General features: G+C 34.5%; 1 protein-coding gene and 1 pseudogene across 6 annotated transcripts in view; one reads left to right on the forward strand and one right to left on the reverse strand.

The window, feature by feature from the left end:
• The window catches only part of IMMP2L (inner mitochondrial membrane peptidase subunit 2), a 980,841-nt gene that overhangs the window by 881,298 nt on the left and 83,316 nt on the right, over positions 1-16,227 (reverse strand). For all 6 annotated transcript variants that reach the window (XR_008383663.1, XM_053609135.1, XM_053609139.1 and 3 more), the window contains one exon: positions 14,392-14,495. Coding sequence is in view for 5 of the 6 variants with exons in the window: in XM_053609135.1 (XP_053465110.1) it covers positions 14,392-14,495 (104 nt within the window). In the remaining variant the exon portion in view is untranslated. The remainder of the gene's footprint in view (positions 1-14,391; positions 14,496-16,227) is intronic.
• LOC128560542 (uncharacterized) lies at positions 8,422-8,515 on the forward strand (annotated as a pseudogene).

The raw sequence follows: 16,227 nt of genomic DNA on the forward strand, positions 1-16,227 counted from the left end.
CTGCTGTCACTTTGCAAAAGTACAGAATCAGGTGTCATTTAAAGATACACTTCAGCAAATCCTTAAAAGAATTTTAAAGTTTCCCTTTTCAGCTTACTATGCAGCAGATGCTAAGTGTCCCACTGTCATCCACTCTTAGGAAAGTGCAACCCAACATGGAGCCACAGAGAATCACTGCACCTTCAGTGCCAGCAAACAGAATCACATGTTGGTGTTTATATCGACCTACTTTATATGAAGAATAGCTTGATGGTAATAGTGATGAAATTACATAAGCATCTGTGGTAGATTTAATATCAATGTTGAATATTTACAAGCAACATTCGAATAGGCCTTTAATTTGATGTAATGCCTAAAATTTGGTATAAGAGATTTTATATTTCCATAACTCTCAAAGCCTCACTAAGAGATAAAGACACAAAATTCAATGACAGCCTTTAATTTCTTTCACTACCAGTGAAAACATGGCTATGTTTTGAACTTCTCTGGTGCAGGCTAATATGTAATTTCTTTTTTGTTTTTTTCCTTCACCAGTCAACTTAAGTAATGTGTAATTTACACACTGTTACTCCTATATGAGGCTAAGCTTAGCCACCTTATTCAAGATCAAAAAAACCATTTACCACCTCTTCCATACAATTGTTCACTTTTGTTCTGAAATTTTTACATAAGCCATGTCTACTATCTTGCTTCTTTACTGATCAAGTATGTACAACCTATCTTTAAAATCTAGTTTCGAATTCACAGCTATTTCTCTTTCAGCCCCTCTACCTTCATAGGTATCCAGTAGAATTTGCAATATGCCTCACATCACAAAACAAATTTAACCTATGCATGTGAAAAATATAATCACAGAGGAAAGAGCTTTCAAGTTAAAGAATACCTTAGAAGTTACCAAGTACAATCCCTTCATTTTATTAAAGTAAAAACTGACCCACAGAAGTTAATATCCCCAGTGCCAGAGTGAGCCTAGAACTCAGGTTTCTTGGGATCTAGCTCCAATCTTTATTATCTACATAATCATTACTCTTAAGTTATTGCATATTTGAGCAAATAACATCTGAAAAAGCTGGTAACATTTTGAAAAGTAGACTTTTTCATTGGTTTTAAGCATTAATATACAATGCAGAACCATAGTTGATGCAGTATCTAATAAAAGCCAACCCATGCTAATCATAAAAATATGAGTGACAAAAGAGGCTATAATTATAAAGAATATTTCTATATTTACCAGATGACCTTTTCTTCAACATAACATCATAAGAGGTGAAATGAGTCAAAATTTTTATTCATGCCATCTTTAAATTTGGAATTGTTTCTGAATTTAATTATCTTAGTTATTATCTCCTCTATTGGATCATTAATACAAAGGTCATATAAAATTAGACCTTATATTGATTCTAGAAACAATTGCCAAGATTTTCCCACATTCAAGGTTCACAGATGTATAAGGTATAAACTGTAAAAATAGTCAAGAATCTATTAATATCATTATATTTTAATAACTATATATAATTTAATTATTAGAGAGAAAAAATTTTAGATAATATTTGAGAGTTTTGCCTATAAAGTTTTCAGGGAGCCATAAATTGGGATACACTTACAAGCACCTTTTGAATTCTTTTAATGGTTCAATTAGGCTGACAAAGGTGTTTCTATTATAAAACAGATGAGTAAAATGAAATTCAAATTTAGAGAACTGAGTTTGGCACAGTGGTAGGTGCCTGTAGTCTCAGCCACTTCATAGATTGAGGTGGGAGGATCGCTTGAGCTCAGATTTTGGAGACCAGCCTGGGCAACACAGTGAGACTCCCATCTCAAAATAAATAAAATAGGCCAATTGCAGTGGCTCACCAACCTACTCTGGGGGAATGAGACAGGAAGATCGCTTGAACCCAGGAGTTTGAGGTTGCAGTGACCTATAGTGAGGTCACTACATTCTAGCCCAGGCAAATAGTGATACTCTGTTTCAAAACTAAATAAAAATAATAAAAATAAATGTAAAAGAACTGATAAATAACCAAAAAAATTATTGATAACATTATAGTATTTTAACTAGAGATGATATCCTTCTCATAAATTATTTTTCTCATTTCATTATTTGTTAACATTTAAAAATCCACAATATGATAAACTATGCTAAAGTATCCCATACCTCTTTGAAAATAACTAAAAACATCACTTCCCCCATTTCTAAGTCAAAAGTGAATATTCAAAGATAATTGCAGGAGGTTCAGTTCATTAGCCAATATTCCCCTAACACCTTAAGGCAGTTTTCAGATTTTTTTTTTCAGTATGATCTTATTACTACCTAATTATCCATATTGCTTTTCTTCCTTTTTGTTAAACTGAAATTCACCCAAGCAGTTTAACCTTTCATTTAGAATCATTAAATACACCCCCCTCCTTCGCTGATAATTGGACGCTTCTTTATTAACTGATTTCCCCCCTTGATTTATTACAAATCTTTTTTGCCAAATTTGGATCCATTCTGTTAATACATTCTTTACCTTCTTTCAACTCAATTAACACACTGTCACTATTACCAAAGCTTTCCTATTATTTCTTCAAGTTCTTATTGCTCTTTAAAGATCCTCTAGTAGAATAATGAATTTTTAATAAACCTGGAATATTTGAATGACTCTTACTTAATTCTATGGTAAAATTTATGTGAGACATACTGTTCTTCACATTGAAAGGTGTCGTACTGTATTGTCATAACACTGTATGTTAACTTTCCAAAGCCACACACATATGTGTTTTCAATGTACCTTATGATCTCTAAAGCACAGAAAGCCACATTATAATTACTATATCCATGGCCAAATGAAACTGAGCTAGCTTCTCCTTCAGTTAGTTCCAGCATCCATACAATTTCTAATAAAGTGAAACCTATACTCATGCCGTCAGTAAATATTAACATAAGCTGAGTGTGAGTAAACCTGCCACTAGATTATGCAAAGGAGTAATAACCTTTTATAATATGAAGTACTGAAGATCTGCATTAATGGAAATAACTTTTTAAAAAGTATTCCCATTCACTTCTTGGAAAGAAATGTTTTCCTAAGTTCCAAAGGACTGATAAAATTTGGTGGCTACGGCTCTAAGCTCTTTCCCTTTCTTATCAGGCACAGACACATTTCCCAGCAACTGCCACCTCCACTCACTAAAAACAGAGACTTTTCTTTTTTTCTAAATGGCAAAGAAAATGGGAGGATAACTACTGACCTTAGATCAAATAAGGTTAGGGTTAAGTTTAATTTTTGACATTTCTTCCACATTTTTAGGACCTAAACTATGAAACAGAATATAAAATCTAGCATCTTTAGTTTGTTAAGAACAAGTATTTACTGATAGGAAATGCATCTTAAATTGACAAGACAAATGAAGATAATCAGAACAAGATTAGCCCTTAAAATCTTAAAAACTCTACTCCCAAAACAAATTACAAGGAATAAAGAAACACAAGTTTTCTACAACTTTTTTATTTTGAATCATTTTAGTAGAAAAGGATTTTGATCTCATTCTCCTATAAAACATGTACTTCCCAAATTTTATGTTTTCAACTTTTTTTTTTTTTTTTTTTTTGTAGAGACAGGGTCTCACTTTATGGCCCTCGGTAGAGTGCCGTGGCCTCACACAGCTCACAGCAACCTCCAACTCCTGGGCTTAAGCGATTCTCTTGCCTCAGCCTCCCGAGTAGCTGGAACTACAGGCACCTGCCACAATGCCCAGCTATTTTTTTTTTGCAGTTTGGCCGGGGCTGGGTTTGAACCCGTCACCCTCGGTATATGGGGCCAGCGCCTTACTGACTGAGCCACAATTTCAACTAAAGACATAATCTTGATGAGCATATCTTCACTTGATGCTTTAACCAATAAAGACCTGGTGTTTTTCTAAAATTCTGTTCCAAAATTTCTGTTTAATGTGTCAAGATGAGCCATGCACCCTAGCTTATACCTATAATCCTAGCACTCTGGGAGGCCAAAGCAGAAGTTCAGGCACTAGAGACCAACCTGAGCATGATCAAGACCCCCATCTCTTATACAAAAAACAGAAAAATTAGCGAGGTGTCCTTGTGCATACCTGTAGTTCCAGCCACTTGGGAGGCTGAGGAAAGAGGATTGCTTGAGCCCAGGTGCTAGAGGTTACAGTGAGCCTGATGACACCAGCTCTAGCCCCATTGACAGAGTGAGTGACATTCTGTCTCAAGGAGAAAAAAAAGTGTAAATGTGGCTCTTCTTAAAAAATATCCAATCAGTTTTGCCTCCAGCTTCAAAAGAACACAACATATTTTTCTGGTATTCTGAGGGACTGATTTTTATCCACCTTCCTAACAATTCTACCTTGATCCCTAAAGCTGTTTTCACACAGTTTTTTTTTTTTTTTTTACAGTTTTTGGCAGGGGCTGGGTTTGAACCCACCACCTCCAACATATGGGGCCAATGCCCTACTCCTCTGAGCCCCAGGCGCCGCCCTTTTCACACAATTTTTTAAATGGAACAGACCTAAGAGATCAGCTATTCTATACTTCTTATTATGTAGATGCTAAAAATAGCCCCAGGAATAGCTTAAGATAACCTGTGCGAGGTCACCCAGTTAATAAGTGATGCAACCTAAAACAGAAACAAGATCTCCTAAAGCCTAGGCTCATATCCAGGCCCTGCAAAACAGAAACAGGCTTTCAGATTAATTTCATGGAAAATAAAAAAACAATTTTTAATTAGGCAATTACATAAGTAAAATCAGTGTTTTCAAACACTTAATAATCTTTTGTAAAAGTTCATTTCCTTAAATATATTAAAGGTATATTGTACTTTTTAAAAGTACAATAAAAACCTATTAAAGGTCTTTGTACTTTTTAATTACTTAACATGATTTTCTATTGCCATTGTAACAAATTACAACAATCTTAGGGGTCTTAAATAACACTCATATTTTTATCTCACAGTTCTCTAGGACAGAAATCTAGTGTGTTTGGCTGAGTACTGCTTAGAGTCTTAAAAGGACAAAAATCAAGGTGATAACTGGTCTGGTCCTTATCTGGATATTCCAAGAGAATCCATTTCCAGGCTCATTAGGTTGGTGGAAAAATTCATTGCAGTTGTAGGACTGTAGTCCTTGTTTCCTTGCTGGCCTTTAGATGGAGGTCATTTTTAGCTTCCTGCTTTCCTTCCTACTTTCCTCTGATGTTCCCTAAATCTTCAAAGCCAGGGGGCAGCGCCTGTGGCTCAAAGGAATAGGGCACCAGCCCCATATGCCTGAGGTGGTGGGTTCAAACCCAGCCCTAGCCAAAAACTTCCAAAAAAAAAAATCTTCAAAGCCAGAGAACAGTGCTTTGGATCTCTCTGACTTCTTATGCTGTATCTCCTTTGCTTCCTCTTCTATTTTCAAAGACTTGTGTGTCTACTTTGTACCCACCTAGATAATACAGGATAACCTCCCTATTTTAAGGTCAAGTGATTAGTAACCTTAATTATATCTGCAAAGTACCTTTGGCAATGGATATAAAAATCTCATCATATTCACTGTTCCAAATAGGTAGAACCAAAATTCTACCTATTATCCTTCACACATATTTTATTGATGTTACCTAAAGGAAATGTGACTTATTTTCTAGCAAATCATATTATTCAAACTCTAACAAAAAAAAAACTTTCATCCCTAGCATTTATCCACTTCTAGGAATGGCTTCCATCAGCCCAACTTCAGTCGAGTGCCCACCCCTGCACCAACCACCATGGGGATGTGACCAGTACAGTCACATACAGGTCTGAAGTTGCCATCGTGAAATTCTTAACACTTTGAATTTGTTTTATAAGTGTAGCCCAGCAGAACAATTGACTATGTGCTGGGGCTTATCTGGAGGGTAAAAAGTATTTCTCTTTCATTTTGAAGGAATATTTCCAATAGGTACCACATTTTAGGTTCAGATTTTTTTCATTTACCACTTTAAAGATACCATTCAGTTTTTTCCTGTCTTTTAATAGTTGAAAAGTCAGCTACAGGTTTGTTTCTTTGAAGTGAGTATTGTCGATGCCCGCTGTGGCACCCCATCACCACATGAATAAAAACAACCGGATACAGATTGAAGGTACATGCCTGCAAGAGGTGGACTTCCCCCATCTCCAGGGAAGCCCAGATTAACCTCTGCCATGGATTTTGCTATTCAAGTATTAAACAATAGGTGCGGGGGCAGACCCCAAGTACTAGGATCACTTGCTTAATGGTCAATACGTGCTTTTTTTTAACTGACCTGTCACCCAGTTCATTAATTCTCTACTTGGCTATGTCTAATTGTCTCAACTACTAAGTTCCACTTAACAGTAGCTTTCACTTATATAATTCATTTAAAATCTTTCTATAACTTCTTACTCTCTGCCAAAATTATCTTTTTGCTGTTTTTTAAAGTACATTAATCATAATTATCTTATAATCCATATATGATCATTCTAATATCTGGATCACCAAGAGATTGCTTCTATCATTGATTGTTTTATTTTCTTTTTCTTCATCCTAGCTTCTGATATTTATGGTATAAATTTTTGTTAAATACCAGGTATTGTGTATAAAGATGATATAGAAATTCTGCATGATGCCTCGTGATTCTGACAATGACAGATAGTTAAAAAGTAAAGGTAGATCGCCTTAAAATCAGGTGATCATAGGCTACATTTCAATTTGTGTAAGTTGTAATCTATTTCTAGTTCTCCCTAACTCTTAGGATATCACCCCAATGAAAAGCTTTGAGTGTTTCACCAGTGAATTCTAGTTTGTGATTCCTTAGCACTGTGAAATTGCCAAAAACTGTGGTTACCATCTTAGCTGCCACTGCTTGGCTTCTCAACCTAATGGCCTGTGCTGCTCATATATGGACAGAACCCCAAAGTGAAAAGTGGTACTGAATGCAGGGCTCACTTCCGTGTGTTTTCCTTCATTTTTACATCCTTCCCCATTCATAGTGCTCCAATGTCTTTGAGATATATACATTTTTTAAGTCAACTTTATCCTTTTTTTCCTTAGTACAGCCCTTAGGAGAAATAAAATAGTCTATTATAGCCGAAAGTGGAAATTAGGCACTAACTAATACCAGTAGCCTATCTTTATGTATGCCTCTACAGGTTACTGATTCTAAAATTACTTTAAATAGGTTGGCATGTGAGAGTTTACCTGCCTTGTGTTATATTTCCTCCTTGAAACCCAAGCTGTTTACTCCTCTAAAATCTTAATTCTCTGCTATAATTATTATTTAAACATATTCAAAATGCTTCTTTTCAACAAGTCAACCCAACTCCTTATATATAATATATGATGTGTATTTGGAAGATCCTTCTTTGTGAATGCTGTCTTGCACTTATTTTTTTAAATATAAGTGACAGTGTTGTCAGACATTGCATTTTTTTCAAGTAAAAGCAAGCACAGTTATAAATATAAATACTCACTATTTCATAGACTACTGCCTGTATAATTTTGGGGTTTTTTTGTTTTTGTTTTTGTTTTGTAGAGACAGAGTCTCACTTTATGGCCCTCGGTATAGTGCCATGGCATCACACAGCTTACAGCAACCTCCAACTCCTGGGCTTAAGCAATTCTCTTGCCTCAGCCTCCCAAATAGCTGGGACTACAGGCACCTGCCACAACGCCCGGCTATTTTTTTTTTTTGGTTGCAGTTCAGCCAGGGTTGGGTTTGAACCTGCCACCCTCGGTATATGGGGCCGGCGCCTTACCAACTGAGCCACAAGCGCTGCCCATAACTTTGTTTTTTGATAACTTCTAGTTACTTCTCAAAGGCTGTAAGATTTATAAAATGGGATGTGCAGAAGCAATGGAGATCTCCTATAGTTAAATTACCATAAATCCTCAATAATTTAAAATTGAAATCTGTGATCATTGAAACACTGCAAAGCTATGTCTCTAAACTAAGAAAAATTTTTATTACATAATTAAATTTATAAACATTATGAAGACATTATATCATATTAAAAAAGGCAAATTGTTATTAAGAACTGCCTTAAGGACATCCATTTTTTGTATGCCTACAAATAGCATTTAAACAATCAGTTTAATCTATATCAAGGAACAGCATTTTTATATAAAATAGTATTCATTTTTAAAGAAAAAGATAGTTTATAGATATACTTAGTGATGAATGAAAATTACAGTGGATAATTAAAAGTGCCAAAAACTCTCTCTTCAAAATAAATTGAAACAAAAGATTTCACTCCCCAGCATATTACTGTCAATTAAAAACAAAACAAACAGGAAAAAATTAAAAAATTTAAAAACCTAGATCCTTTGTCTTGCCTACAGAACCTTTCCTTGAAAGTCATGGTCTTTCTATATTAGTGTTCCTAAATGTACAATATTAACTACAAATCAGAAAAATATTTGGCTATAGACAAAAAAAAAATTGGGAAGGAGGTGCTCACTTCTGCCGCACATATACTAAAATTGGAACAATACAGAGAAGATTAGCATGGCCCCTGCGCAAGGATGACAGGCAAATTCGTATTTTGGGGAGGGGGATGGGAGGTCACAGTGTATGGTACACCTCTTGGGGGCGGGACACAATTACAAGAGGGCCTTTACCTAACAATCACAATCAGTGTAACCTAATTCTTTGTTTCAATGAATCCCAAAGAATTAAAAATAAATAAAAAAGAAAAAAAAATGGGAATGAGTACAGATGGAACAGATAAGTGCACACAATTACATTTCTCAGCTCAAATGATAACTGGCTTTAATACAATTATGGGTAATTATTTTAATATAATAATGGGTCATCATTGCCCTGGGAATTTGTTTCAAAACATGAATTTTCTTTTATAGTAAGCTCCAAATAATTTCCCTTGGTGGGTTCAAGGGACCTTAGTAGATTTATAAGCATTCAAGACACAAGGGAGTTACCACCTTTCCTTTTTTTTTTTTTTTAAAGGCTTCATTCTATTTCTCTGCTTAAATCTTCATAATTCTCTGGTTATATTAACTGCTAGAATATAGCCATCCCATTGACCATTTGTCCAGAAACAGCAATTGGTGTAGCATGTCACAAACCAGCTGTGGAAATTACATTATAGTATAATTTATTATATTATTATTATATCATATATATTTTATTTTAAATTATAATATATGTTATATTATGTTCATAATAGAGTATTACTGCCATCAATGAAGAGACTACTGTACATTTCAGGAACCACTGTATCAGAAATTTGACGACATACCAAACCCACCATGACTTCTTTGCTGAGAATGGGTAAGTTGCCCAACTACACCATCACCCCACAATATACAAAGGTGTTTTATAACAGTATAATGGCCAAGAACACAGTTTTGATATGAGGCATATCAAGCCTTTGCTCTGTCATTTACTTATTGTGTTCTTAGCAAGTTAGTTACCGAAACTCTCTATTCTTCAGTATTGTCCTGTATAAAATGGGGATAACAACAGTATGTATTTTATTGTATCTTCTTTTAATAAGAATTAAATAAAAGTGGATTTAGAACTCTTAGCTCAAAGGCTAGAAAATAATAAGCAATCAATATTAAAAAACAATTATGGTTATTTTTGTCTCTCTTCATTATATTACATACCATTTTCCCTTTGTCTTTGAATCGAATCACTGCAACATTTTCCCCAACCAAATGTTACCTACAAGGAAGTCTGCCTTTGCTTCCTAGCAACTACCTTAGTGTGTTCTACCTCAGACTTGTGATTTCATCTTAGTTCACCTGAGACTCACTCTAGGGAAGCAGCAATGTATAAAGGAAAAAGGTTTAGATATAGCATTGCCCAACAAAATTATTATGTATGTCTCATGTTTAGTTTTAAATTTTCTATTAGCCATATTGAAGAAGGAAAAATAAACAGGTGAAATTTTCATAATATATTTATTTCCCTGTAAATATCCAAAATATTATCTTTTTAACAAGTGGCCGTAGCTACCTTTCAAGGACTTAATAACTACATGTGTCTACTACATCAGATAGTGTTTAAAGTCAAATGCACCTACACTCAAATTCTGCCTCTGTTATTTATCTGCCATTTACTATGAATCTCAGTTTCATGATATTAGAAATAACCATCTCCAGATATGAGAATTAAATAAAAATGGCATACCCAAAGTACTTAGCACAGTGCGTATATCCAGGATGCTCATTAAATAATTCCTTCACCTTAACTTTCTATTCTGGAATTGAACAATGGTTCAAAATAATGAAATCTGTGATCTAGCCCCTTTCCTATCTAGCCCCTTTTCTATCTTTCCTATAAACTGTGACCTTTTTCTCCTCTCCACAGCTCTCCCTCTTTGCTTCCAAGCAGCTATAAATTTGACCCATTTCTAGAAAGCATGGATCCTTCTAGACGTGGTACAATTATGTGGTCTTAAGAAACTAAAAAGGCCTGTGTCTGGAAGAGACCCACATCCTTCTCCTCTGCCTCTGTCTCATCCACCTCCCCAGCTGGCCCTGCTGCCTACTCAGCAAGAGTTTCTCGCTCATTTATCTGCTACCAATGCTGCAGCCTCCTCAGCATCTGCCATCAACATCAGTGCTTCTCTATTTGAAGAGACACTGGCCTCAAACATGAAAGAAGTTGAGCAGCATACCACAAAATAACCAGCCAGTATTCTTCAAAAGCATCAAGATCATAAAAGACAGACTGAGGAACTACCACAAATTGAAGGAGACTAGAGTGACATGAAAAATAAAAATTAAAGATGGGATCTCATATGGGATCTTGGCCCAGAGAAGGACGATTAGGGAAAAACTGGTGAAATGTGAGGAAAGTCTATAGATTAGCTAATAATATTGTATTGGTGTCAATTTCTTGATTTCAATAATTGAACTATATTAGTGCATAATGCTAATATTACAGGTTATATGGGTACTCCCTATTCTATTTTTGCAAATTTTCTTTCAATAAAAATAAGGTTAAAGCACTTCTAAATGCAATTATTTGGAACTTTATTATTGAAAGAACCTCTGTCCCAATGGACCCGTTGAGTGATATATATTACTGTGAAATAGTGCTACTATCATGTTAAGCCTGTTGCACTCAGGCCATCACATAGGTTAATGAAAAGTCAATTCAGAGATATAGAAAATCCACCTTAATCACTACTATTAGTTTGTAAATCCACCAAGAGAGTATGAGGCCGTCTATATATACTCAGTAATACTGACGAGCTGATGACATTTTGTGCAACCAGTGATGTTATTATATAAATATACCTTTTGAATTAACATTACTGAATAACATGCTTAAACAATAGCTCCACTGTGACCAAGTTTCTTACAGAAAGAGAGAGACAAGATAAGAAAGAGATGAAAAGAAACATTCCCCTATGCATCCACCTCCCTCCCCTATACTGCTGCTCATGCTTCCGAATTGGAAGACAAGTTCTGAACAAAGCCCCTTGCAATACAAGGGACAGTCTGTTCTGCTATAGTATGTGTTTCTGTAACATGAATTACCATGAACTTAAAATGAGTTAACACAGACAACTGGCAAATGGAAAAAATATTTCAATGTAGCGCAGAAATTACATTGGTTCACATGGGATTTTTTTTCCCCAGATCATTAACGCTTTGCCTCATTAGTAACAGTAACTAAAGGCCAAGAACACTAATGGCATCAAGCCAGGAAGGAATCAGTATTGTACATCCAACCTTCCTCTTAGAATTGTTTATTGCAAAGTTAGACCTCATCATTGTTTATAAATAAATAAACAAACCAGAGTAACACAAAACAATGAGCAGAAAATACATCTCAGATGCTGCAAAGTTTAGAAGCTTTTTTCTACCTGAAATTTCTGATGATAATGTCTTTCTACCCTTGTATCTGTAGTTAGCCGCAACTTTTCCTTATATCACCTACAATCCGGCTACCTTCATCTTTTCTGTTTTAACTAAAATGCTACTTTTACTGCAGTTTATTAAAAATTTCATCTTTTAAAGTGTTAGCATTTTTAGTGAGATTGTTATTGTTTTGATTAGTTCTCGGTTACAAAGTTACATGAGCCCTACTAATTTAAACATGAATTTGCAAACTATAAATTCTCTAGAAATGTCTATAAAATACTATAGCATTTCTACTATAATATTTCCACCCATCTGAATACATCAAAAACTACCCCAGAATGTTTTTAAATAATAAAAAGGTCAAATTACTTTGTTTTCAAAGATTACTTATGTATCAATGAAGCATTATTACTGTCAATTTCCAAACAAAATGATAAAGTATATTTTATATTTAGCTTTATATTCAACAGATATACATTTCTGTGTTACTCACATATTTATTAAATAGATAGGATCTTCCAATGTAGTAATGAAAATTATCATCTAGTTCAAAACCAGACTGATGCATTTTGTAAGAAAAAGAAATATTCAATGTTGTTTGACATGAATTAAATGTATATCAGAAACATTAGTCAAATCAGTCTTTTAAAATGAAGCAGTCTATGAATTGTATGAAAATATTAGCATTTTTGTTAATAAACTAAAAAGATATTTTAAATAATGGTATTTATAGTATTGCATTGTGCTAAAGAAGAATTTAGTATCTGACTTTTTGTTTTTTCTCAAAGAAAGCAATAATATTTCTTCATGATTATTTCTTGTTAAATAATATAACAGTAATCACTAAGCATTCTTTCATGTAAATGCTATTAGCAACAACCATTATAAAAGAAAGTTTGTTATTCATATATAAAAAAACATAGAGTGCATGATTGACTCATTAAAAATACAGTTCACGAAAAAAGATACAGTCAACCTGGAATAGCTGTAATTTACCACATAAACCCCAATTTGAATATAATGTTTTAAAATTAATTATATAAATTTCTTTATTATTTATACAAGAGAATAGTGTTCCCTTTTTAATGATTCATGATATAATAAGGTACTTTCATGGACACTTGCAACCTTGAATTTCAAGAAGCTTTTTTAAATTTTTCAATTACCTATTTAAATTCACTTACTTAGAGACAGTTAGAAGGTTTCTCATGGGAAAAAAAAAAAAACCCAGCACACTATTGTCTGCATATAGTGTGTCCTCTTTTACTTGAGTAGGTATCCTCTCCATCACCAACTAAGTGAGGATGTAATGTTGTCAAACCAAAGGCAAAAGAATAATGAGCATATGACAGGCTAACCCAGCATGGAAAATGTTGTTAAGGAGCTTGCAAAACTAGCACTCTGAATGACAAAATACAAGTACATACCAAAGAGTAGGTTAACACTAAAGAAAGCATTCAAAACCTGAGAAGCATTTAATACCATCCTTGCATGTCTGCCATACAACATTCCACTTGAGTTTACTTCATTAGCTATTCAGTGGATCTGGCTAATATTTTTTCAAGTAAATCCTGATGAAACAGTCTTGAAAGAGATATAATTATAGAATATTTCCACAGAGCACTAGCCAAAGGGTAAGTATGAACAAGTAGGTAGTGTTTTGCTTTTATCAAACAATTTTAAATTACCACCCAATGAGAAAACAGAAAGACCAATCCAACTCAAGGTTCAGAAATGTAAATTGGAAAAGCTACCCAAAAGTAGATCTTTACTATCACTAAAACAAACAAATGTAACACTGCTACATTAGTTGCTGCCCCAGTGCACTAACTGGTATTAACAGGGAAGCATAATAAAACAATTTTATAAGTAGCTGAAACCAGAAAAAATTAGGCACATTCCACTGCAGTCTTCCCAGTGTGAATTTACTTTTAAAACAAACAAAAATTTCAAATACAAACCACTCAAGAATGTACTAGGACTATGCATTATATCATCATGTCAGTTACACACACTTTGACATTCCTTTTCTAGGTTAAGACTGAAATTTTTGGTCCTGATCATTCATAATATTTTAACAGAGAAACAGTGCCACCTTTTGGTGCCAAACAGAAGCCTCTAGTATTGATCTCAAATTTGCTTTTTCATTTAAACTCACAATGTATATATAATATAAATGTCAGTGAGTTTCATGTCATAATTGTCACCTTCTAGCAATCCTTTTTAGCTACACAAATGCTGGGGTAACAAAAGTTGCTTATGAAGATGTAAAATTTCAAAATATTCCAAGGTAATACCAAATGCATATATTTGGGATCATCAGTATAATAATTCTTATTGACAAATCATTAAATACATTAAACCAAATCCAGATATGCCAATGAACTAATATATTCTAAATATAAAAGAAAAAACGCTCTTTTGTAGCACTGTTAAATTTCAAAATTGATTTTGAAAAAATATTTAAAATATATTCATTCATTTAATAATTGGCAATATGGTATCAACAACGGATTACCAGTTAAATTGGCTTATGCACAAATAATTTCACATATAAATATAGTATGCTTCTGAATTACTTACACCAGTGACACAATGTCACCACGCTGTACTTCAAAATTCCTTGCTTTCCAGTGGTTCAAAAGTACCACATCAGATGACTGGCTGCCCCCAGGATTCAAACAAGGCTAGAAAGTAAGGAAAAGAGATACATCTATTATTTTCATTTTTCAATCTTCATGGTTCCTTGCACTGCGTACCTTGAGTACAATGCAATAAAACACATCTAACATAGTGCCTTTCAATAAATTGCTGTTCTAAAGTAACTGCCAATGATGAGTTTTCAAAAAGGCTCATCGGAATTCTTCACATATGAGCCAGAAAAAAATAAAGTACCAATACTTATTTGAAAGGAAAATGTGCTAGATATTCAATCTTTACTAAACTCCAGTTAAGAGATATGGAAAACTTTAAGAAGGATTTAAAAATATGAGGAAGAAGTGAGTCAAACTTTCCAACATAATATTCAGATAGGATCTAATTCCATGGTAATATTCATTATTGTTCCAACTGGGCAAATGAGGAAATAATTTCAAATGAACCAGAAAAACACCTCTATGAAGAAGTAAAGGGAGTAAAAGAAACAGGTGGTGGGATAATCATAAAAAAAATGTAGAGATCTCCCACCTTGACCTCCCTTTTCTTTAGAAAGCATATACTAAGGATCTTAGTCCCCATTTGGGCCTAATGACCAGCCATCAACTTATAATGACTCAGACAAGTCTAGCTGTGCCTGAAGATTAATGGAATGAGAACCAAAAAACATTCAGACATGTAAGAATTTATCTAAAGGTCAGGAACCTTGTAGGCACAAAATTTGAAAGGAGAACACGGACCCACCATTCTGTCATTTGGACAGGCGTTCGTTTATACAAAGCCAGTGTCCGACACTTGAGGTAAGAATGGTGAGAGAGGCTCAGCGCCCATAGCTCAGTGAGTAGGATGCCAGCCACATACACCAAGGCTGGTGTGTTAGAGCCCGACCCAGGCCTGCTAAACAAAAATGACAAACCAAAATGCAACCAAAAAATAGCCAGGCGTTGTGGCGGGTGCCTGTAGTTCCAGCTACTTGGGAGGCTGAGGAAAGAGAATCGCTGAAGCCCAAGAGTTTGAGGTTGCTATGAGGTCTACCAAGGGCGACATAGTGAGGGAGGGAGGGGAGAGAAAGAAAAGGAAAAGAAAATCTCCTCCCTACTGCACTTTCACTGTCATCTTTGTTTTCCTTATCAGAATAATGAAGAACAAATGTGATTAAATTATTCCTGATTGTTCTTCCTTGGTCTCTTTTATTGGTGTTGTTCAAAAGTTCGTGACTACACCCATGATAAGAAATGCATTTTACATTGTACCCAGTATACACACACACAAACATCTCAATAAAAATCTCACAATAATTAGCTTTACTATATACTCTGAGATTTTCTATTTGTTCCTAATCTGCCTATAACCAACCATATTGATTTCACATCCACTACATATTGATTTAGCAACCTACTAATGGGTTGCAATCCACAGTGTTAAAATCATGGCGTTAGAGGATTTTTCTTTAAACACTGCCCTATAAAAGTTGCTTTTTCCCAGAATTACTTGCAGTTCCTCATTTGTCTTTACATTCTTTCTCTGGAAAATCTCATCAATACTCTCAGTTTCAAATGCCACCCATATCCCCATGACTCCTAAATACAGTCACTTCCTCCTCCTCTATTCACCAGCCATGGCACTTCAGACCACAACACTAACACTCAGCATACCAGCATGTGATTTTTGTTTACCTCTCTTTGCAACTAAGCCGGGAACACTTTTTATCCATTATTGTAACACCCTAGATAAATTTATACTCCAAAACTAACTACTTCTGTG

This window comes from Nycticebus coucang, chromosome 11, assembly GCF_027406575.1.
Source record: "Nycticebus coucang isolate mNycCou1 chromosome 11, mNycCou1.pri, whole genome shotgun sequence".
Lineage (NCBI taxonomy): Eukaryota > Metazoa > Chordata > Mammalia > Primates > Lorisidae > Nycticebus > Nycticebus coucang.